General features: G+C 45.1%; 1 protein-coding gene across 1 annotated transcript; it reads left to right on the forward strand.

Annotated features, from left to right (window-relative positions):
• Positions 1-2,639: 2,639 nt before the first annotated feature.
• bach2b (BACH transcriptional regulator 2b) lies at positions 2,640-22,852 on the forward strand. The gene is made up of 5 exons (XM_030782715.1): positions 2,640-2,888; positions 11,593-13,083; positions 16,597-16,602; positions 20,830-21,036; positions 22,361-22,852. The coding sequence occupies exons 1-5, from the start codon at positions 2,646-2,648 to the stop codon at positions 22,850-22,852; spliced, it is 2,439 nt and encodes an 812-aa protein (XP_030638575.1). The 5' UTR covers positions 2,640-2,645.
• Positions 22,853-22,894: the final 42 nt, after the last annotated feature.

Here is a 22,894-nt window from a genome sequence, read left to right on the forward strand (position 1 = left end):
TGCATGTGTCTGAAATCCAAGCAAGCTGCATTCTGGGGCAGAAATAGAATGTTTTGATTCGTATGAACCTTGTAGCCACATCTGGAAACATTATTCTTAGAAGACAAGTCATTATCCTCCGAGTCCAGCGGAAGAATGCTTGGACGAGAGGGAAAACATGAGCTGAACAATAATTGAAGTGACCAGTTGGACAACCGGAGTAAACGTCTGGACTGAGTAATTCTACTGCTTTCCTCTGAGGCGATCAGCATTTATAAGAACAAAGCCTCTGGAGCTGGCTGTGCTCTCTCTCTCTCTCTCTCTCTCTCTCAAACACAGCCACATATTGTGTACGCTGAAATTAGATTAAGTTTCCTCAGACCTGCAGAGAATCCATAATGTAGTAATGCCCTTTATCGATCTTTATGTGAGGGAAAAGACATCATTTGGTAATATGCTGTGTAATTATTACGTTTGTTACACAGCGGAAAATGGGACCCGCTTTTTAGTTTGTATCCTTTTCTTTGCAGCACATATCCGCAACCTTTTATCCATGACAGTTTAACTGCTTTCTTTCTTCTTTTTTTTTTTTTTAGCTCTATCTCTCCTTTAAATGACAACCTCAAACTGGCTAAACCTCTGACTTGAAGGCGTGATGGCTTTTACCCACAGACCCTGTGGTTTTAGCTCAAGCAGTGGAGGAGGATGCCTTTACCCCACCACTTCCACCCGAGTTTCCATTAGCAACGGAGACGTTTCCAGTTGCAACGGAAAAGTTTCCATTTTCACACCGTTTTGGCCAGCAGTAGAACAGTGGCCCCCAAGGCCCCTGAGGCTAGTTAGTGTGTGTGTGTGTGTGTGTGTGTGTGTGTGTGTGTGTGTGTTGATAGATAAGCCCATCCAAGTTGAGGCCAAATCATGCGCTTCATACCAGACCGTGTAAACGTGTGTTACAGAAAAAAAGCTACAGTCACAAGACTCACGCCTTTGTACAGACTGGTTTTAGCAGGAGAACAGTTTAAACTGACTTAACAGGTTTAATTCGAGTTAGACCAATGCAATAAAAACAGGGCTGTGATGTTGAAGGTTACGGAACCTTACATGGGAGTCAGTTGAATTTTGAGGTCAGTGGAAGCCTTTTCTCCCACACCTGTTTCCTCTCTTAAAAATGTCATCGCCAACAGTTAGTCAGTTAGTGAATAATTCTTAGTGGCAAACTTGTTGGATACAAGCTTTTGAGAGGTAGATGAATGACATAAAGTGGATTTGAGATGGTTAAGTGTGGAAGGCTAGCGACATAGCTATATCAGCCCAGGGGTTGCTTGGGAGGAAAGCTGGGCTTTTTTGGAGATGGAAAGTGCAACGTTGGCTAGCCTGATGGCTGTGTAGGAACTGTTTAGTCATGCAGACCTCATTCAGGGAGGAGCCCTTGGCCAACACTGATGTAAATAGCTCATTCTGTTGTGGAACACAGGCAAGAAGAACAGTATGTTCATCATTTAGCATCAACAGCAATTTAAATCTGCTCTAATGAAACTCTCTCTCTCTCTCTCGTTCTCATTCTTTCTCCCTGATCTGAGTAAACGTTGGTTTGGCACTGCCAAGATTTTTGGAGTAGGAGAGTAGGAGTAACCCTGCCAAAGCTGCAAAATGAAATTCCTCAAGAGAGGCATTAAGTCCCTGCTTTCATCTTTTGTACTAGATTTCATTCACAGTCATCTTCCTATTCAGCCGTCGTCGCTACTCTAGGAAAGATGGACTGAGCGTGGAGCGAAAGAGGAAAAAACATCAATTTGTCAATTCGCCAGAAGGCTCTTCACTTTTTCGAAACTGCTGCTGCTGTCATTCTACTCATGCCTCAAATCAGATTAAATGCATTTGAATAATATTTTTTGAAGTGATTGGAAAAGGGTTTAAATGGGAAAAAATGTAAATATAGAGGTTGGAAGAGCTTGTGAGAGTCAGATAAGTGCGTCTCTAAAGAATGCATTGCTTAACTCAGCAGTGTGTGAACTCACAGGGAAGTGGGGTGTGAGTGCTATCTTCTCTTTTCCATATTAAGGTTCATGTTTATTCGTATTATAAAGTGTGTCTAAGTGGTGTTTACACTGACTGTTTTCTGCAGCCACCAAACAATTCAACTGTCAGTGGATCTGTGTGAGATTCTGTGATTCTGTGTTAATCTGTATTTGGTTATGTGGGAGTATGTGGCAAATCGTACATGTGTGCATCATTGTGTGTGTGTGTGCGCGCGCGTGTGTGTCTTTGCTTCCGTGAGCTGATGTGTAGGAGTGTGTAGGAGGTTGTGTGTTTTTGTTTGCTCTTTGAGGGAGTGTGTGAGTGTGTATGTATGAGTGGGAGCTCTTAAAATGACAGAGTAAGTCTGTGTGTGTGTGTGTAAGTGTGTGTGAAAGAGAGAGAGAGTGTGAGTGTGTGGGAGGGTATTTATTTACTCGTTACGCTACCATGACTGTGTGGAGGCGGGCACAGAGAGAATGTTGAATCATGCTGCTCTAGCAGTGTGTGTTTGCGCGAGTGTGTGTGTGTATATGCATGCGTGTTCTCCCGATGTCAGCCTGTTGTTGTATCCCTACTCTGATTGTAAACTGACCCCTGCGTGTGTGTGTGTGTGCTGTTTTTTTTATTATTCACAGGGTGTGAGCGGTATGTCCGCGGATGAGACGTTGGAGGCCCCCATGTACGTGTATGAGTCGACGGTTCACTGTACCAATATCCTCCTGTGCCTGAACGACCAGCGCAAACAGGACATCCTCTGCGATGTGACCGTCCTGGTGGAGGGCAAAGAGTTTCGTGGCCACCGTGCCGTGCTGGCCGCATGCAGCGAGTACTTCCTACAGGCGCTTGTCGGCCCTGCCGAAAATGAACTGGTGGTCAGTCTACCTGAGGAGGTATGGATTAAATACATGTATACATACACACATACATTTATACATTCATACATACACGTATACATACACACATGCGTACATGAATACATACTGAAATATACACCTATCTATACTTACATATATACGTACATTCATACATACATATATATACGCATACGTACATGCATACATACTTACGTGAATATACATACATATATCTGTGCATGCATACATACACATATATAAACATACATACTCACATATAGCACTAGATGCGCAGCATGTCTAAAAAATTTCACCATACACACTCACAACAATCGCTAATGTGTCAGCATGTTAAACACTCATGTATTCCTTCATGCCTTATTTTTATGAAGAAGAAATGATTCAGTATAATGTTATTTTTCCCTTTGCCTTGCTTAATGGTCATAGAAAAAAAATATATTGTAATGCTTCAGAGAACACATTTAATGCAACAAGGTCCACAAGAAACAACCCCTTTTGCTTTGTGTTACTTTTTCCTTTCCTCCTTGTTCCGCGAGTGTGTATGTGTGTGTTACCATAGCGGCGCTATGGTCGGCCTTTTCCAGATTACCGAGTCACACGCTGTCACTCGTCTCAGTTGTGTGTAAGTGTAGTGCTTGCTTTTATTGGTATGGAAGTATAATGAGAGGAGTTCATTTGATCTGTGAAGAGCGGCAGCGTCTGCCATGCTAAGAGCTAACAGGACTATAATCACCAATTAGCATGTGTCCTTCGGCACTCATCTAACGCTCCGCTCTGTGACTGACACTATCCCAGTGCCGCAACACACAGAAAAGTGCATCTCGCTTCCAGCTGCTCACACTCTCATAAACACACGCGCGCGCACACACACACACACATACATGCATGCACAAAACACACACACACACACACACACACACATACATAAACATACACATAACTGGGGCACAAAGCAGTTCACATAGATATAGTGTAGGACACTGTCGTATAGGAACTGTCTATGCTCACTGTGAAGAAATTCCTTTTAAGATGTCTCCATTTTTAGTTTTTCCTGTGCAGAACGAGATGTTACAATCTCCCCTTTCCCCACCCCCATACTCAGAGAGATGCCCAAGGGACTAGGCTCCGGATGCCAAAACCAAATACTTTTCATTCACTTTTTTCACTTCTTCTTTGCATTAATTATTCACCACCTGCTGAGCCACTCAGGTGTGAATGTGAACTCCAGGCAGAGTGACAATTCTCATGGAAAACCTGGAAAATCTGTCTGCGCTTTTCATCTCAGAAGAAAAAAAAAAAAGCGTGTTACTCCAGCTAGAAGCACGAGTGTGTGCCTCCCTTTTTTTTTTCTCTTTCATTGGTTTTTCTAATGAAGGGAGAGAGCATCTCTCAAGTCACAGCACAAATCTGTGCCATTATCTAGTGTTCAACATTAATACTGTATGATCAATGAACCGCTATAGCATTTTCTTACAAAGCATGTGTTAGATTAGAATACCTCAGTGCATTTGTGGCATTATAAACATAAAGCAGGGTTAAAATACAGAGGAATCAAGGCCTGGAGTGAAAAGTGTCTGCTGTCAGGAAATGATTAAAAGACACTACACACAAGACGCCATTTGCCAGATTCCTTCACAGTGGTAACATAATTCAATGACGGCATAACCCGTTCTTTTCTCCTTTGTAGCTTTAGGTGTACATTCTCTCTCTCTCTCTCTCTCTCTCTCTCGCTCTCCCTCTCTCGCTCTCTCTCACTCTCGCTTGCTCTCTCTCTCTCTCTCAGACTGGTAGCTAAGAGTCAGGTTTTTGGCTGGTGTGAGGAGCATCCACCGTTCTTAAATTCCACAACATCAGGGTGTGCATACCACCAGAACCCTATTGAGGTTCAGCTTTACTTAACGTCGCCCCTATGTGTCATCCAGTGCTACTGGTCAGGGGGCTTTTAATAGTTGTGTGAGAGAGAGGGAGAAAAAAAAGAAGGAAAAAAAAAATCGCAGTGCAGATGAAATGTGAAACAAAGACCACCCCTCCCTTCTTTGTCTCCCCCCCCCCCCCCCCCCCCCCCCCCCCTCACCCCCTCCATGACCCCTCCTTCCCCTCCCTCCATTCCTCCCAGTTGACCTTGTTATTCTCAAGTCGAAGGGGCTGCATCGGGTTGGTGACATCACCTATTTTATTCTCTGCTCGTTGCCACGGCAAAGGGCTAGCCTGTTAATCAGGCCTTTGTTAGAAATCAGATCATGAAAAAGAACAAAAATGTCCTGTCTTCCCCCTCCAACAAAGGATGAGGAAACTGAGCGTTTGTTGGCGCTTTTTTTGTATGGTGAGAAGAACAGTGGTGTCGAAACATTATTCTTCATCACGTAGTTCGCTGAAGGCACAAAGGCGGATGTATTGATAGGTTGTTTCGCATAATTTACCGCGTTGACGTACGGTACTGGGAGGAATGGAAACAAAAGCAGCCTGAGAGGAAGGGTTTGTGCCATGGGCAAGACTGACGTTATTTAGGTTACGACAGGACCAATGCAGATCTGATCACTTAGACCCTCTGACATATGATGAAACTCTAAGTAAGCTGTATCTGATTCAATAGGAGGACCTTTATGAAGTTCTGTTGCAGACAGACAAGACTTAGAGCAAATGGCATTAGGTATGACAGGAATTTACCAAACGCCCACAGTGGTGCTCCACTTCCAATAGAAAACGTAATTTATTTAATGGTCGTAATTAGCATCATATTTAACGTGCAGCAGATTAATTTTACGACTCAGTTGAGGCCACATTACTCATACATTTGTCTGCATAGCCATTAGTTAAATATTTCACTTTTTAATGTCTGACCTCATTTGATTTATGCGTTCAGTTCTCCCATGTGTTCATTACCTTCTTGAAACTTTGAAGTATAGGCCCTGTCCTTTAGTTGCTTATTTCTTTGCTGAGGTCTGTGTAGCTGGAGTGGAGTTTTAATGCAGCGTTTGAAAGCTCTCGGTGAGCTCTGATTGACTCCAGATGCTGTTCCTTGATGGCCAGACCTCCAGTAGCTCCTCAAATGCCCTCCCTCACCCAAGTAAAAAAAAACAAAAAAAAAAAAGACGTTAGGCTCGCTAAATCATTGCTGTGAATCAGCAAGAAGACCTCAAACCACCTCCTGCCTACAGCGTTCCAATTCCTCAGAGCATAATAACTGAGGGAGGGGACATTCCAAGGTCGTCAAGGAAGTAACCACTGCCCCTTTGGAGCCAAGGCTTCCAATGATTTCAGCGAAAACCCGAACATTGTTTTTGCTCTTGTGTTAAGTTCCGCGGCTTCCTCTATGACATCATTTTCCCTCTCTGCAGCCTTTTGTGTCTTTGTTGTCCAGCCCTAAACACTCGAGTTTGAGGCTACCTGTTCAACATTCGTGTGATATTTTGACCTTTATGATGTGCTAGATTAGTTATGATGAGTTGAGTTGACCTTTCCTCCCATGGAGCTGTAAAATATGTAAACTTTAGTTCCAGCTTTCTTTAAACACCCCTTCAATAAGCATTTCATCAACGCCCTGGTGAGTGTCTCCATAGTAAACTATGATGGAGCGGATTCGGCCTGAAGCAAATGGCTCGGTATTGAGATGATTTCCAATGCTTGGTAACTAGAGTTGAGAGCGTTGGCAAAGCAGTGACCCGCAAAAACAGAAAGGTGAGCCACCAGCAGTTTTGGTGAGTGTTAGCTGACGCCTCAGAATATCACAGATGCCGTCGCTACCATTTGGCAGCTTACTGGATCGGGACCCAGCTCTGGCCGAATATGCCTAACGATCGCGGCAGCGTGTAAGCGGCTACGGCAGCAGGCAGAGATGACACAAACACTTCAGACCAACTAGGAGACTATCACACATTTACAGCTTATTAGACAGATGGCACGAGCTTGCAGTTCTGTCGTTCGCTCCTGTCTTCTCTCAGCTGGAGCTTTGGGGAAGGGGGTGGGGGTTGGGAGGTGGAAGAGACGAGATGAAGGGAGAGAAAAAGAGAGAGGGAAGGAGTGGTGATTTGTCCTGGTGGTCCTGCTGTTAAATGTGCTGTGTATTGAACGTAAGGGGTCTTTTTTAATGGTGTGTGCCAGCAAATCCACCCATAGCATCCAGTCACCCCAGCACACTGAGAAAAGATGAACGGATCTCTCCCCTCTGCCTGAGGGTACAAGAAATTGAATAATACTGCAAAATCTTTGTCTTTTTTTTTCTCCATAGTAGAGGGGCGAATCACATAACCTGACCGTGAGAAATCCAATGGGCGAGCACAATATTTTGTGCTAATATCTGTTTAATTCTATACCAAATTCTCTGCGTAATATATGTTGCTGATACAACATCACGTATTTATCTGTTCGTTTGTGAAGGTGAAGAAACCCGAAGCAGTGGTACTGCATTCCCTTTCCAACTTCAAAAAACTGAAGTACAATGCGGAAGCAACCTGTATCCCTTTTTTTGTGTGTGTCTGTAAACAGTTCTTGTACACGGTGTTGTCCTTATGGAGGATTGAAGGCCTTCTGTCTAGTGGCTGACTCTCCTTTCTCTTAATGGTTTTCAGTGTTAAGGCAGAAAGGTCTTTCCTGTAAACACTCGGGGTTGTGACCTCCTTGCTGTCTCGTCTTGTACAATAATCTGCACTCTAGAGAGGATTAGGAAGAACAGTATCTGATTTAATCCATTACCGTAGAGAGGGTTTTACTAACTAACGACTAAGCAACATACTCATCTTTGTTACTGTGTGTGTGTGTGTGTGTGTGTGTGTGTGTGTGCACATACATACATATGTAGCAGTCTAGTGTAGAAGCATATAACTCATCCCTACCATAAAAACACGTTATCTAATTACACACAAAAGCTCACAAGTGGTCGTACACGCGCTTAAGGTCTAGAGCTTTTAGAGGTAGAATATTCTGGAATGGCTGTGTTGCGCTCTTTTTTCTCTTTTGCCTTGCTGTGAGTTTAAATCATATTCCCACAGCTGTTCATGAGGCAGCCAGTACATTGTTTGTGTCTGAAGCACAAGGTTAATGTCAGGTTAGTCAGCAAATTTGATACTATAGTCGTCCCGTCTCCAGTCGAGGTGGTGCATTTTTCATACACTGGAAAGCACTCCATTGTCATGCTTGCCTTTGCCTCATTAAGATTCATGACATGCAGGAATTTGCTGGAGTGCATTTGCATAAATTAGCTGTCTCTACTACAGAGAGGCGAAAGGCCGATGTACGACCAGAGAGTTCCATGAGAGGGAGAGAGAGAGAGAGAGAGAGTGGGAGATTGAGAGGGAGAGGGAGAGAAAATGAGAATCGGGAGGGAGGAGAGGGAAACGACGTTCCGTGACCTGTTTGTGTAGGGATTTTTTGGCAGATTTCCCAAATGTGGGGCTTGTGAATTGTCAGGATCTGTGATCTCGTGCTCATATGATTTCCTGTGCTGTAATGATATGGCTTGAGCAGACGGGGAACAGAGAAAGAGAGCAGGTCCAGCGGTAGACATTAGCATAAAGTGGCCCAGATCTGTCACTGTGATTAATTTGTCCCTTTGTCTTTATTCTATACAATAAGTGGCGCTAACTGTTGAAATGTTTCATGTGTCAAAGCCCAGTCCACTAATGACTGTGGACTGTGTTTTATTTTCTCCTCCTCTTGCCTTGCATTATCTTTTTCTTTTCTTTTCTTTATTTTATCTATCAATCTCTTTCCTTCCCTTTTTCCTTGGTGGCTCAACCCTAGTTTCTTTGTCTCCGTTCCGCCTCTCTCTCTCTCTATCTCTCTCTCTCTCTCCCTCTCTCTCGCGCGCTTGCTCACCAGTTTGCTCCTTTCATTTCGATGTCTTTGTCTCCCTCTTACTCTCTCTTGCCCCTCTGATCCCTCCCTCTATACCCTTTTTGCATCCCCCACTGACACAGCTTCTGCCTCTGTCTGCCTGCCTCTCTCTCTCTCTCTCTCTCTCTCTCTCTCTCTCCCCCTCTCTCTCTCTCTCTCTCTTTCTCTTTCCTGTGTTCATTAGTTCCCTCTGTGCTGGTATGGAGAGAGAGAGAGAGAGAGAGAGAGAGAGAGTGAGTGAGTGAGTGAAGCTGGAGTAATCACATATGGCATAGGGCACACGTAAAGATGCGCTCCTGCAGGCTGCAGCTGCTGATGCAAGCTGAAAATAGATCCAGCATGCGCTCAGCACTTTTCTCCCCCCCCCCCCCAGCCCAGGCTGTTTGTCAAGCCCATCACCCTGGCTCTCTCTCTCTCTCTCTCTCTCTCTCTCACTCTCTCTCTGTAAACCTAACCACTCTGCTTTCACCTCTAAAGATGTCTGGCTGGATCTGACCCACTCCTCCAGTGGGAGATCAGATGAATGCAGGCCATGGGGCAGACACATGCTTGGTGAACTGCACCCTGGTACACGCTGTATTATAGAGTCTGTTTCACTATATCCTCCTTTCTTTCTCTTTCCCTTCATTTCCCACCTTCTGTCTTTGTCTTACCAGAGACCACTCCCTTGGTGTCTCAGGTTTTACAGTGGCCTTCTTTTTTCTTTCTCTTTCCCTCTTCACTGTTTGTCCTTTCTTGTATTCTTTCTTTTTTTTTCTGTCTCTCCATCTCCATCTCCTTCTCCTTCTTGCTCTCACTTATGGATGTGCATCCACGTACATTCAGAGCCTCTCCCATCCCCCCATTCGGTACGCACACACACACACACACACACACACACTCACGCTCACACCATCCCCCCACAGAGATTACGAGTCAGCAGCTTCCTCTCTCAACAGTGACCGATTAGAGCTGTTGTGTGTATTGTCTGTGGCTTGAGCATGGCCCAGAGAAAGAGAGAGCAAGTGGCTGTGAGGAGCAAGACAGAGGGAATGATAGACGGAGGCTGAGACTGAAGCCTCCTAGAGGAACTCTGGGATGCATATGACCCCGTATAACCTTGTCATTGGTATTTGTCTACAGAGGTTCATGGGTATTCTGTCAGACTCAAAATTCACAGATAAGGCTTAGCCAGCTACACCTTTCCACAACATTAAGGTATTTTAGTGGTTATTTGACCTAGATTTTCAAATTTCCTTAATAATGCACACATAGGCACCAATGAAGTTTCTTTCCATGGTGTAGATAGCAGATAGACCATATCAGTATTATCAGCAGGGTTGAAAAGCAATGAACAAAGAACGTACTTGTACACCTTACGCTGCAGAATTCAGCAACGTTATATGAGTTTTATATGATTTTCAGAGGAAACACTTGAGTATAAGTGTGTGTTCATCCTAAGAAAGAAAAGATGAATTGTTGTTTTTCATTTTTGCAGTTGCTTTTTTATTTCAATCATCTGGTAGTTGAAGACAGTCTGCAGATGTTGTGGTGTAATGTCTGAAATTGTGGCTTGGGGTTTGTGTTGCATACAATGTGCAATGTCCTTCTGGTTTCATGCTTTTCTCCTTTCTATAATCAACAGTATATGGAATTATTGTTCTTAGAATGACTCAAGTGACCTCAAGGTTGTTGATGCTCTGGTTGTGTTTGGTTCTTAACTGTACACACAGCCTGGCTGTTTTTCCAAATGGAAAAATCCACAGAGCAAATTCTGTGGTTTCAGAGCCTGATTTCAGAGGGAGGAATTTAGGTTTACTAGCAGGGTGCCTGGCACTGACTCTGGTAGAAGCTTCTGGGTCTTGTGTTTTGGAAACATGGTGAATATCATTATACCCAGGGAGATTCGCTTTGTGTTGTGTTTTTTTTGCCCCAACAATAGATGCAAACATTCATTAAACGGGGCTTTTCTCCCTGCTCATTAAAAACACATTGTTCTTCTCGTTCTCGATGTCTGTGAGCACCAGCTAAGTCGTGCTGTTGAGGACTTTACATCATTCCGGCTGTGAGTGGAGGCTTTGTAGACTGAACAATGGTAGCCGGGATCAAAGTTAAACCATTGTAATGCGTCAGCGAGCACACCTAACGCTGTGTGTGGCTTCAGCGACGGTTCTGCCTTAGCCGCGCCGATTGAGAAGTCTCAGAACTGTTCGCTTGGTATTGCTCGCTATGCAGAGTTGAGTTTGTGTTTTACTATTCTCAAGCAGTGTTTTGCACCCTTGAGTGCAAATTCCAGACACTGGTGTGAAACTGCAAGGTTGGTGGTTGCTCTCAGTAGTAAGACATGCTGAGGGGAGAACCTAGCTCCTGCCGGCTCAGGAGTTTACCTAATTATCCATTATTACATCCAAATGGGGGGGGGGCTTTCCTCTCCCTCATCTCACACCGCAGGGCTGCGTGGAGGTTAAGTCTTGTACTTAGCAACAGTTAGGCTTTGCATACACCTCACCTAGCGATCCCCAGAAAGGCAAGAGATCCATGCTGAGAGTGAGAGAGTACAGCAGACGGGCACAGATGGCCCCGTGACTGTAACTGAGACACGCATCATCAAGACATGACAGGGGCTGCAAGCCCAACTGAGGGGGCATTCTAGGGCGGTCCGGTTGGAATGTCACAGAAGTTATTGTTACTAGAGTGACTCTGCTGTTCTACACCCCTACCCTCTTTATTTCTCTCTGTATAGAACATTCAATGCTGACCCAATAAGAGATTAGCGGGTACTTTGCAGTGTTTGTTTATGGTCACTGGAGCTGTCGGTTTGTCTCAGCACACTCCATATGCTGGGAACAAAGCGTGTGCTGATTCTAATGCTGGCAATTTCCCTGTTTCTCTTTTTTTCTGTCGGCAGGTCACTGCCCGGGGATTCGCCCCATTGTTGCAGTTTGCCTACACGGCTAAGCTGCTGCTCAGCAGAGAAAACATCCAGGAGGTCATCCGCTGCGCCGAATTCCTGCGCATGCACAACCTGGAGGACTCCTGCTTCCGTTTCCTGCAGGCACAGCTACGCAGCGAGGAGGATGGCCTGTTGCTTTGTCGCAAGATGGCCACGGAGGGAAACCACTCTGAGGACGAGAGCATGCAGTCGGAAACAGCCAGAGTCACCTCCCCCCGAGCCAGGCGACGCTCCGACACTCTTGGCTCCCTTCGGAGACCGGACGAGGATCGGCTAGCGGTGTCCGTCCCAAACGATTTTGAGGACGGGCGTCTGGACTTCGAGCGCCACGGCGCCTCAGACCTCCCACGTTGCCCAAAGTACAGGAAGTACCAGTGGGCCTGCAACAAGCACAATAATGACACCTCCTCATACAGCAGTACCTCAGGGTTTCCAAGCACATTCAAGGAGACTGATAGGCCAATGGTGACCCAGATCAAGCAGGAACCACGTGGAGATGATGAGACTGTCTCGCTGTGTTTGTCTGGAGATGAGCAGGATGGCAGGAGCAAGGACAGAGTCACAGAAATGGAACTGGACGGACGCGAACACAGTCCCATGGCGGTCGATGGGGCGCGACCTAAGAGCAGCAAGTCACCGACCTGTTTGCGCGTGCTCTTCAAGAAGGGCATGGACCTGCCCAACACTTCACAGCAGCTACTCACCAACAGACTTGTTTGTGGCCAAGAAAAAGCAACCACTCAGGGAGACCACAAAAAAGACTACAGGCCTCTGACCGGTGAGCACGGCCTGCCTGTCGCCTTCCCAAAAGATGGGGACGGTTTCCAGGAGGGGCTCTCTTTGAAGTCTCCGTCCTGTGACGGGGTCTGCAAGCAGGAGGCGGAACTGGACCGCCGTAGTGTCATCTTTTCCTCAGGGGCCTGCGATCGTCTGGGAACACCGGCGCATTCCTACCCGGGCGGAAATTCACTGGAAAAGGACTTATCGGAGCACACACCAAAGGGCCTGTGGGCTGGAGCCAGCCAATCACTGCCCAGCTCCCAGACCTACTCACCCAGCGCTGCCTCGGCTGCCGAACCGCCACTCCTGTGCCGCTCACGGCCCAACACCAGCTGCCCAGTGCCAATCAAGGTTTGCCCGCGTTCGCCACCCTCTGAAACCCGTACCCGCACCTCCAGTTCCTGCTCGTCCTACTCCTACGCAGAGGATGGTAGCGGGGGTTCCCCCTGCAGCCTACCGCAGTTTGAATTCTCCTCCTCGCCGTGTTCCAATGTCACACGTTGCCTCACGGCCGATCCGCAGGAACCCAGTGGAGGGACCGACGCCCTCTTCAGCCAGGTCCGACCCAAGATCAAGTGTGAGCAGTCATACGGAACCAACTCGAGTGACGAGTCAGGATCCTTCTCAGAAGGAGACAGCGAGTCGTGCCATGTGCAGGATAAAGGGGTAAGTCCTTTAAAACCTGTTTCACATCTTTTACATCTAGCGTTTTGTAGCGTTTCAGCTGCAGAGACAGGTCTGACTGGGTATCTTAACTCCTTCATTACAAGGCATGATGTAAATGAATGGGAAAAACAAGGCCACAGATGACAAGCAATTTGTAGTAAAGGCAGCGTGGGTTTTACTGTGCTGTTATAAATCTGGGGAGATATTTCTTTAATGCCAACAGCCTGACAAATCATTAGGCAAAGTGAGCAGACTGTTACTCACTATGCTCACAGGCTGCATGACTAATATAGGGGGCGTTGGCTCGTAGAGAGCTGTGATTGGTTAGTTGTGGGGACGTATAGCACTGGGCTTCTTAGACTCATCCTTACATCCAGGGGAGGTCAGGGAAGAGAGAGAGGGAGAGAGGGGAAAAAAGAACCGGAATATTCTTAACCCACTTTGAACACTTAGGTATGGCACAGAGCCAATGTCTAATGTAATCCTACAGATATGCATATTCAGTCTCTATATACAGACAGAGAGGAACTCTACTACTGGACAGATATTCATAGGTTATGTCACAAGGTCATCCCTGTGATTACAGAAGATGTGTGTGTGTGTGTTTGTTGGGTCACGTTAGGATAGATTGAATTCTTACATAACTTCTCTCAGGTAATGTTCGCTGCAGCATATGGTTACATCATATGCCATCATAACAGACACGTATCTTATTAGTTTTGATGTGAATGGACGGAGGGAGCTCCATTTGACATGTGTAGACAGAGGCTGCTGACACTAATGGATGAGCGGCCAATCCTCTAATTATCCTCTAATTACCTTCTAATCCACCTGGCCAGACATCCCCTAATGCAACAACTTGTTTACTTTGAGGGGATCAGTGAAAAGCTACAGACTGCAACACATCTTATAGACAATTTGGACAAACAGAAACCGAGAGAAACAAGCCAATCGTATATAAGATCAGAGAATGTGAGAGAGAGAATATGACTTGTAAGGCTTATGTCTGACGGTCATGGAAATGTCTCAATGTAAGTGAAATGTTGAACATATTTGGGTTTTGATTTTAGTCAGCAGTCTCTGGAAATATGCAGGGTATTGTGAGGAACGGAAGAATGAAAAGACTCGCCTCTTGGTTTCTGAGAGATGGGTGAAACCTTGAGTTAAGAGCAGAAGCTGAAGGCAGGAAACTGGTGCGTTGTCATGACGACGGGCTTCTTCAAGCCGGTCCCTCCCGTTTTATGTAGTGTGCGAGCCTACGTCAGGACTGAGGCTCCAAAGGGGGAGAAACTCTTCAGCTTCTCTGTACAAACAAAGCAGCTAGATAAACACACATAGCGTTAATGTGTAATTATTACCTCTCAAGCATCTGCCACACATCCATGCGCACGCATGCACACACACACCCGCACGCACGCGCATTCACACTCACAAACACACACACGCACGCACACGCTCACAGCTGTTGATTTATAGAGTTTTTCATTGGCTTCTGAATGCCTAGTTGTAATTTATCATGGGATTGATTTATTGGGTCTAGTGGCAACATAAAAAAAAAAAAAAACACCTACTTTAGGAATCATTCATTTTCTTCTCGTTGTGTTATTCTTATAAGGAAAAAACTTATTCTCCCTGTAAATCCTAACAAAACAAATCTCTCCTGACCGCAGAGAAACATGCTCAATCCCTCCTGCAGTCCTTCTCTGTCTCACTCTCTCGTTGTCTCTCCGTTTCCCTGTCTCTCTCTGTCTCTCTCAGGTGTTACTCCAGACAAGTGGGGGAATGAGTTATGAGTGCATTGCGAGTGCATTACTAATTCATTAGGAACAAGCCTGTCTTTTTTCTCATAAAACTTTTGCTTCATTTCCAGCTGTCACCAACACTCATTTTTCAGATTAAACCCGTCACAAAAGAGATAAAGATGTATTTACATAATCAGCACACCTACGAGCCAAATGGTCCCATTTTTTGGTAAACATAAACCTATTCTCTACATAGCTAGAATGCTACCTCTTTCCTCTGTTATACACCCCTCAAACTGAATCCCTCAAATACATACATAGACACCCCTGAGTGAGATGCCTGTGCAGACGGTGGGTCCGGGCAGAAAGGTTAACAGTGCCTCTATGTGTTTGCTTAGTACACGGCAATCCCTCTGTGAGAGAGCTGAACCATTTAAAAATAGTTACAGCTGTGTCCAGGCACTGGAAACAATGAATTCAGCTGAGGAAGGAAGTTGTTTAACTGTAGCCTAATCTCAGCAAGGGCTGGACATAGTCATTCAAGGTACCTCGAGTCATATGAGGACTCTCTGAGTTGTTCCCTGCCCCAGGTTTTGACAGGGACTGTATGAATCACACAAAGTATCGGTTACACCACATTAACAACACCTAGTTTTAAGGGTGACACCCAAATCTAGAGTGTAATCTGTGCTGTATGATATCGTTATAACATGTGTGACATGTCGAGAGTGCCTCCAAGTCAAGAATTTAGCAAACACAAAAACAATCACACTTCTAGAATCCGGTCAGGACCCACCATTGCTGTAGGCAGGAGGTGAAAGAGGTTCGTAGAGGTGAAAAATGAGATTGATGGTGATATTTCCCTTGTAACGCTGCTGAAAGACGATTTGACCTTTTCATCACTCCTTCCAGTATCACAAATGGAGATCTCTGTAGACCTTTTTTTTTTGTTTCCACTGTCTCTTTGACTGTCTGTGAAAGGCAATCCCCAGTCACTAGTTAAAGTATTAATCACAGCTTCATTGAGAGAATCGTTAAGATCTTTTTTCTTTTTTTTTTTGTCTCGCGTCTCGTGAAATGTTAACCTCTCGGTGAACATTTTCATTGGCAGGAAACGAAGAGAACGAGCCAATAATACTTCGGTTGTCCTAGTTGTATGTGAAAAAAAAGCTGTCTGTGGCTCTCTCAATATGAAAATCTTGTGGTCTGATTCTTATTTGTCAAGCGCCGTATTGGTAAACTTTAAAAACCGCACATCGCTCGGGTTTGGAGAACGTAATGTGTGCCAAGCGTGTTAAAGGCATGTATGTATTTTTTATTTGGTTTCAAAGGGTGAGAGTTGTTGTGAAAGACTGATTGTATGATACTAATGTCTGTGTGTTTCTGCTGTTCATTACACCTATGCTGCCCATAAAATGCACTATATTGTACGTAGTGACGTGGTCCTTCAGGTTTTCCAGTCTCCCACAGTGTTGCTCCGTCTGAAGGAGGAAGTCAGCACACTTCAGTACATCCAAAAGTGCCGAGAATAAGGAAACACTGACACGTTTATTGACATAAGAAATAATTCCACAAATATCAGCAGAAAATTTGGAGGCAAAACAGAAAGTAATGTTAAAAAAAAAAAAGAAAAAAAAAAAAAACGTAGCAAAATTGACTGAGGATTAAACAACGAAAACTCAAACAAATTGGTACGCTCACTGTTTTTCAAGCAAGTCGTTTCCTTGTCCTCCGCCATCCAGGACATTATAAATATGACACAATTCCCTAGCCCCAGGTTTAAAGTGAAGCTGGTTTTCAGGTATAATAGCAGCATTGCATTTTACAGCATGTTGTTTATTGTTGTTTATTGAATTGCGTGTCATATTCCCCTATATGATATATATAATGCATAGTCAACAGGCAGGTCCTCAAATGTAAAAAAATTGTTTTGGCTATCTCTGAATATGCTTTCAACACAGATGGAGGGTGTGAGTACTTTAGAAAGAAGGGTGTGTGTTCTTCTGAAACTGAGGGTCTGCTAACCAAAAACAAAAGCGCGGAGCCTCGTATGGTTAAGAATCATCACTCTTCAGCTTTGACGTCAAGATGACGCTCAGGGTCGATCAGTTTAAGCCGGACTACATAGCCCCTGAGAGGGAGAAGTAGAAGTTGATGAAGATATATCAGAATCCTACAGACATAGTGAAAGTGTGTGTTGAGGAATGACTGAGAAAAGGCCATTTTTCTTCTGCAGGGACGTTGTGTATGTTGCGCAGGGCTACTCCAGCCTACCTGATTTAGCCAATCAAATCTCTGATGAACACAGTGATAGAGTGATGTGTCGTGGACAAGAGCTGTTACATGGCGGTCTCTCAGAAGGAGTATTTCCTAACCCAGGGGTAGGGACAGGTTGATCTGATATCCCTGAAAAGATTCGTCCTACCAAATACCTATTCAGAGCATGGATAGTGTCACATTCAACACATGCATCTAATATTACTACTACAGCATTGCACACACACACACACGGAAACACACACGAACACACCCACACCACACACGACTCGTACCCACACCACACCCACACGCCCCCACACCCACACCCACATATACAAACACACACTCACACGCACACCCACACACACACCCACACCACACACACACACACACACACAAACACACACACACACACACACACACACACACACACACACACACACATGACAGAAGCCTAAAATAACTGCCTCAACAGCTACTACTTCTACTACTACTACTAGTACTACGACTACAACACACATCAATACGCCCCCATGTACGCACACAGGCCCAAAATAACTGCTTCAGCAACCATTACGTCTATTACAACTACTAGCAGAACTACTACACAAATACACACGCGCACACACGCACCGGCAGAGCAGGAGCCCCCTGCAGCGAATAAAGACAGGTCCATCCGTCCATTAGAGCTTGTCTAAAGCCTCCACACACACACACACACGGGTGTGCAGATATAGCTCACCCCATTACTCAAACCCTGTGGCGTTTTAACTCAACCCCCATGGAGTGCCCCAGTTATAATGGCAGGCTTGGACCAAAGAGAGAGAGAAAGAAAGAAAGAAAGAAAGAAAAAGAGAGAGAGACAGACAGAGAGAGAGAGGGGGGGGAGAGAGAGAGAGAAAAAAGAATAACTAATGGAGGCTCTTGATAGCGTTATCTAATCTGTGTGCTTCCACGACTCATTAGTGCAATGTGTGGATGCGATCTGATTTGTTGGCAGGGTCAGGAATAACTGAGATGGTATCAGGGAGAGAGGTAATGGTTGATGATTAGGTCATCCTGAAGAGACATGGTTGTTAATGCAGCTGTCGTGCAACACCGCCATGGCAACAGTCATGAAAGCAACCGCTATTTCAACTATTAAATCTCGCCATAAGCTTTGACAGAGGAAGGTCTCACATATGAGATATCAGATATTTATCAGACAGTCATTTTTTTTTTCCAAGATATTGTCTAGTTATTGTGGAAACCCAGTGTGATATTGTCTAGTAACTTGCAGCTGTGTTCACTGGTTTGTCCTTGAAAAGATGTCACCTTCGTAGAGTCACAGGTGTATTCAGACAGGTAGGCTACCTGTGACCTTACCGACCTCTCCTGTCCTCTGTCACCTTCCCATAATTCCCCCTTCCCCGACGTCCCAGCGCAGGACCCGTTGCCCTTGCCTTGGCTCAGTGGGTGGGGAGTGAGAGACACCACACTGTTCCCAGTAACAGATGAGTCCTACTTTTCGCTCTGGTCCCATTTGCAGAATAATGACCCATAGAAAGAGAGGGAGAGAGAGAGAGAGAGAGAGAGAGAGAGGGAGAGAGAGAATTCGGAGCAGGGTCTGAATTTATGACTGCCGTCGGAGCTCACTCTGTCATCCCAGCCTTGTTACTGGACTGGTTCTCCTGGTGGAGCAGCTAAATATAGACACCCCACTCATACAGAAGATCGAGAAAAAGGGAGAAATAGAGACAGAGAGAGAGAGAGAGAGAGAGAGAAAGAGAAAGACAGAGGGAGAAGGTCACTGAGGAGATGTAGCTGTCTCCTCTTGCTTTTCTCCTGACAGTGACTATGAGTGAAAGCTCGATCTTTCTGAAAGAGCAGTTGTTCTATGGTCCTTTACAGCTACATACACACACACACACACACACACACAGACACACTCTCTCTCTCTCTCTCTCTCTCTCTCTCTCTTTCTCTCTCTTTCTCTCTCTCTCTCTCACACACTTTCTCCCCCCTGGCTTTGTCTCATGTGCAAGACATCATTAAAAATGACATTGATATTATGTGTGAACAACAGAGTACAAACAAAGAGGAAAATTTCTCTAATTTACAAAAACCATTTTAGAGACACTGCTCAGTGCCACACTTAAAAAAAAAAAGAAAAAAAGGTGCAAACCCCAAAACATCAGTGTTGTCAAAGCTGCCAATAGAAAAAAAAAAGGGAGAAGAAAAATAAGATTAGCCTAAAAAAAAACCCACTCTCCCTTTCACTGCTTTCATTAACATTTCAGGGATTTTTTTTTTTTTTTAATTTTTTTTGTAAAGTTATGTTGATGAGTCCAATGTTTGGTTTGCCTCTTTGAAAGTTGTGGAGCCCTGCGGTGAGTGGGCAGCGCTTGGCAGTCAAAACGCTGTCCATTACTTATTTATGTCTTTGCATGCTGTTAAAGAGAGTAGCCAGAGTCCAGCTGTGAGCCTTGGCCCTTCCAACGTCCCACCGCACGACCGGCGTGAGCCTAAGCTGGAAAAGGCTCTTCTGCAGACAAGCCTCTTCCACTGTTTTTTTTTCAGTCCAGGTTTTTCTCGGAAGAAGGTCTGAGGTGTCTCTGCGCTACCTGTGTCTGTGTGTGAGGGAGGGTTAGGTCAGTAACCCTCAGAAGAGCAAACTGGTGTTGTTTGGGTGACCTGTAGGATGTGGAATGAATGGGTCTGAGCCTGTCAACTCCTGTCGTGGCAGTTAACTGTAGGTTCTTCGGGGCATGTGTTGTGGGGAGAGCAAAAAAAGAGAGAGAGCTAGAGAGAGCGAGAGAGAGAGAGAGAGAGATCCTTCTCCATCTTGTTTGACTTTGTTCTTCTCTTACTCGAGAGGCAGCAGCTTCTCGCATCCTTTCTTCAGCTTTCTGTCTCTTTTCTCTCTCTCTCTCTCTCTCTCTCTCTCTCTCTCTCTCTGCCTCCCCCTCTGTTTTTTCCCCTCTCTGCTATGCGGGGCTCACTCTCCCTCCAGCTACAGCTCCCTGGTGCATGCTGATATTGGAGGAGTACCTAACTATGATGTGCTTATCGGTGTGATTGCCAACACCGGAGGGAATGGAAAACAGGCTAGTGAGAGAGAGAGCAAGAGAGAGAGAGGGGCAGGCTTTGGCTTTTTAGATGTTTTCATCAAATGAACCAGTCAAACCCTCGTTGGGTCAGCTGTTTGGTTTACTGATGTGTATGTTTGCGTAGTTTGTAGATCGATGAGTGCTTGTGTGTGTGTGTGCGTGAGCACGTGCGTTTGTGCATTTGTCTTACACTGGTCCAAAATGTGCTTTGGCTGGCCCCGTAGCTTATGAATATTAACCATATAAATTAACACGCACTTAGTCCCCTGAAATCAGCTGCAGGGAACATAACAGGGAGCGAGTAACCGGCTGTTTTACTACAATCTGTCACTGACTGTTTGTACCTGTAAATGGTAACAGATGGGGAGATACTCTCTTTATCTTATCACCTTTCCCTCTATCCCTCATTAAACTAAGGTTAGGGGCTAAATATGGGAGATTTTCTTTTGTTAAAGCAGCTCAACTGCTTCGTGTAAGGGACAGGTGTGATTAAAATAGTACATTATCGCCATCTAGTGGTAGTTTCATAATCTGCAGGTTTTGTCTTTATACAAGCAGAGTAGCTGAGTTACACAAGCACAAATGACATAGATAAGCTTAGTACTCATGTGAAGAGATACTGTAATTTTTTTTTTTATTAATGTTTCTGTTTATAGGTGAAGCTTCCTTTTCCTGTTGATCAAATCACAAATCTTCCACGGAATGACTTCCAGATGATGGTAAAAATGCACAAACTGACCTCAGAACAGCTGGAATTCATCCACGATGTCCGTCGCCGCAGCAAAAACCGAATCGCTGCCCAACGCTGCCGTAAAAGAAAACTGGACTGTATCCTGAACCTGGAGTGTGAAATCCGCAAACTGGTGCGCTACTCAGACACACACACACACTCTCACACACACACACACACTCTCACACACACAAACACACACACACACACACACACAGATTTTAGGCCCCTCTCATCTCTGTGTATGTTCACATCTACACTTTATTCTTTACCATATTAAATGTTGTTCAACATTCACTGTAATGAGTTGATTCATATTGCCGATCTCTCCAATGAATTTTTACAGTATTTTAACCACAGCCATCTCTTTTCACTGACATATTGAATTTGAGCTTTCACAAAACCACCGATGTATCATTCAGTTCTGATTTAGTTAGTGAGGAGAATATATTGAAATCTAATTCATCTCCTTGATTTGTAATATTTCCCTGTTAATGTACTGAGTTTGAATTATTTTGCTGAACTAACTGAGATGAAAAGAATTTAATATCAGCAATATAAATCCCACTTAATAAAGCCATGAGAAAGAGAGAGAGAGAGAGAGAGAGAGAGAGAGAGTATCACTAAAGCGTCCGTCTGAAGAATACAGTCAGCCTACCAAGTTTCCATGGCAGCACTGCAACCTGTCAATCACCATGCCCCCACACTGTTTCCGTGGTGTAGGCGGAGCGGGTAGCCTTTTGATGTGTTGCGTCATGCGTGTTGGGGAGAACACACAGAGCTGATAGACACTCTCTTTGATGTCAGTCAGCATAGCTGATATGATCTTATGAAGGTCTCCATGGAGACCATAGCGAAGTTCCACGACCGCAGTGCAACCCCCTCACCACCTCATAAAGAAGATACATGACGCTCCAAATTTTCATAATCTATATCCAACACAGGCTGCCCTATGCCCAGTAAACAACACAGTGTTAGTAAACACAAGTGATCATCTTAAAGACAGGAGTGTGAGTGAGTGAGTGAAGGACTGGGTTTGTTTTGAATGAACAAAGCCGAACTGCTTGTGTCTGATAACTGGATCACATGCATTAAAATGTGTCATGTGTTATAGGAGCAGTGCTATAGGATGACCTACATAGCAGGTTTAGTGTTGCTCTGGTACTGATTTCCTGCTCCCTATATACATGTTAACCCTTTATGTGTGAATTTCATCAGACACGTACGAAAAAGTAGATCCTTGCATATGGGCAGACAAAAAATCATATCAGACTATACCTGTGTTCCAGATTAAATATAGAAATTACAGCTGCCTGAAGATTATGGTGTAGTAAAACATGTGTTCTATATAGCCCTAATGTGTGTGTGTGTGTGCTCATGTGTGTGTGTACATGTGTGTATATGCGTGTCTGTGTGTGTATGTGTGTGTGTGTGTGTGTGTGTGTGTGTTTATATAGGTATCTGAAAAGGAGAAGCTCTTGACTGAGAGAAACCAGCTAAAGGCCTGTATGGGGGAACTCTGGGAGAATTTCTCCTGCCTGTCTCAAGAGGTGTGTCGGGATGTTCAGTTAAGTCCAGAGCAGGTCCAGTCTCTACACCACTACTCCCCAGTACTGCGTCCTGCCAACCCCACTGCCAGCAACACCACCCCCCCTGCCCCCACCAGCATCGACCTCACCTCTCGCTCCGGGTCTGCCACTCCTGAACCGGGCTTCCTCAAATCCCCGGGGCCCTCGGACAGGCCGCCGGGCTCGGCGCCGTGGAACACCGGAAACGGAGCGGAGGCCGGCGGGAACGACGAAGGGGAGGGACAGGAGTCCAGCTCCGCCTATCTGGAGGCGGGGCTCTCCCCGGAACAGTGCAACCAGACGGTGACAATGGATTTCTGCCAGGAAATGACAGATAAATGCACGACGGACGAACAGCCGAGAAAAGACAACAGTACTTAGTGACGATGGTTGTCCACTTCTTTTTTTTCTTTTTTTTTTTTT

The sequence above is a fragment of the Chanos chanos genome, chromosome 8 (assembly GCF_902362185.1).
Source record: "Chanos chanos chromosome 8, fChaCha1.1, whole genome shotgun sequence".
Classification (NCBI taxonomy): Eukaryota; Metazoa; Chordata; class Actinopteri; order Gonorynchiformes; family Chanidae; genus Chanos; species Chanos chanos.

Excerpts from the sequence above, each read along its gene's own strand:
- bach2b (XM_030782715.1), top strand. The coding sequence starts at position 2,646 with ATGTCCGCGGATGAGACGTTGGAGGCCCCCATGTACGTGTATGAGTCG. Across the intron at positions 2,889-11,592 it reads TGGTCAGTCTACCTGAGGAG|GTCACTGCCCGGGGATTCGC; the intron begins GTATGGATTAAA and ends TTCTGTCGGCAG. Across the intron at positions 21,037-22,360 it reads AGTGTGAAATCCGCAAACTG|GTATCTGAAAAGGAGAAGCT; the intron begins GTGCGCTACTCA and ends GTGTTTATATAG.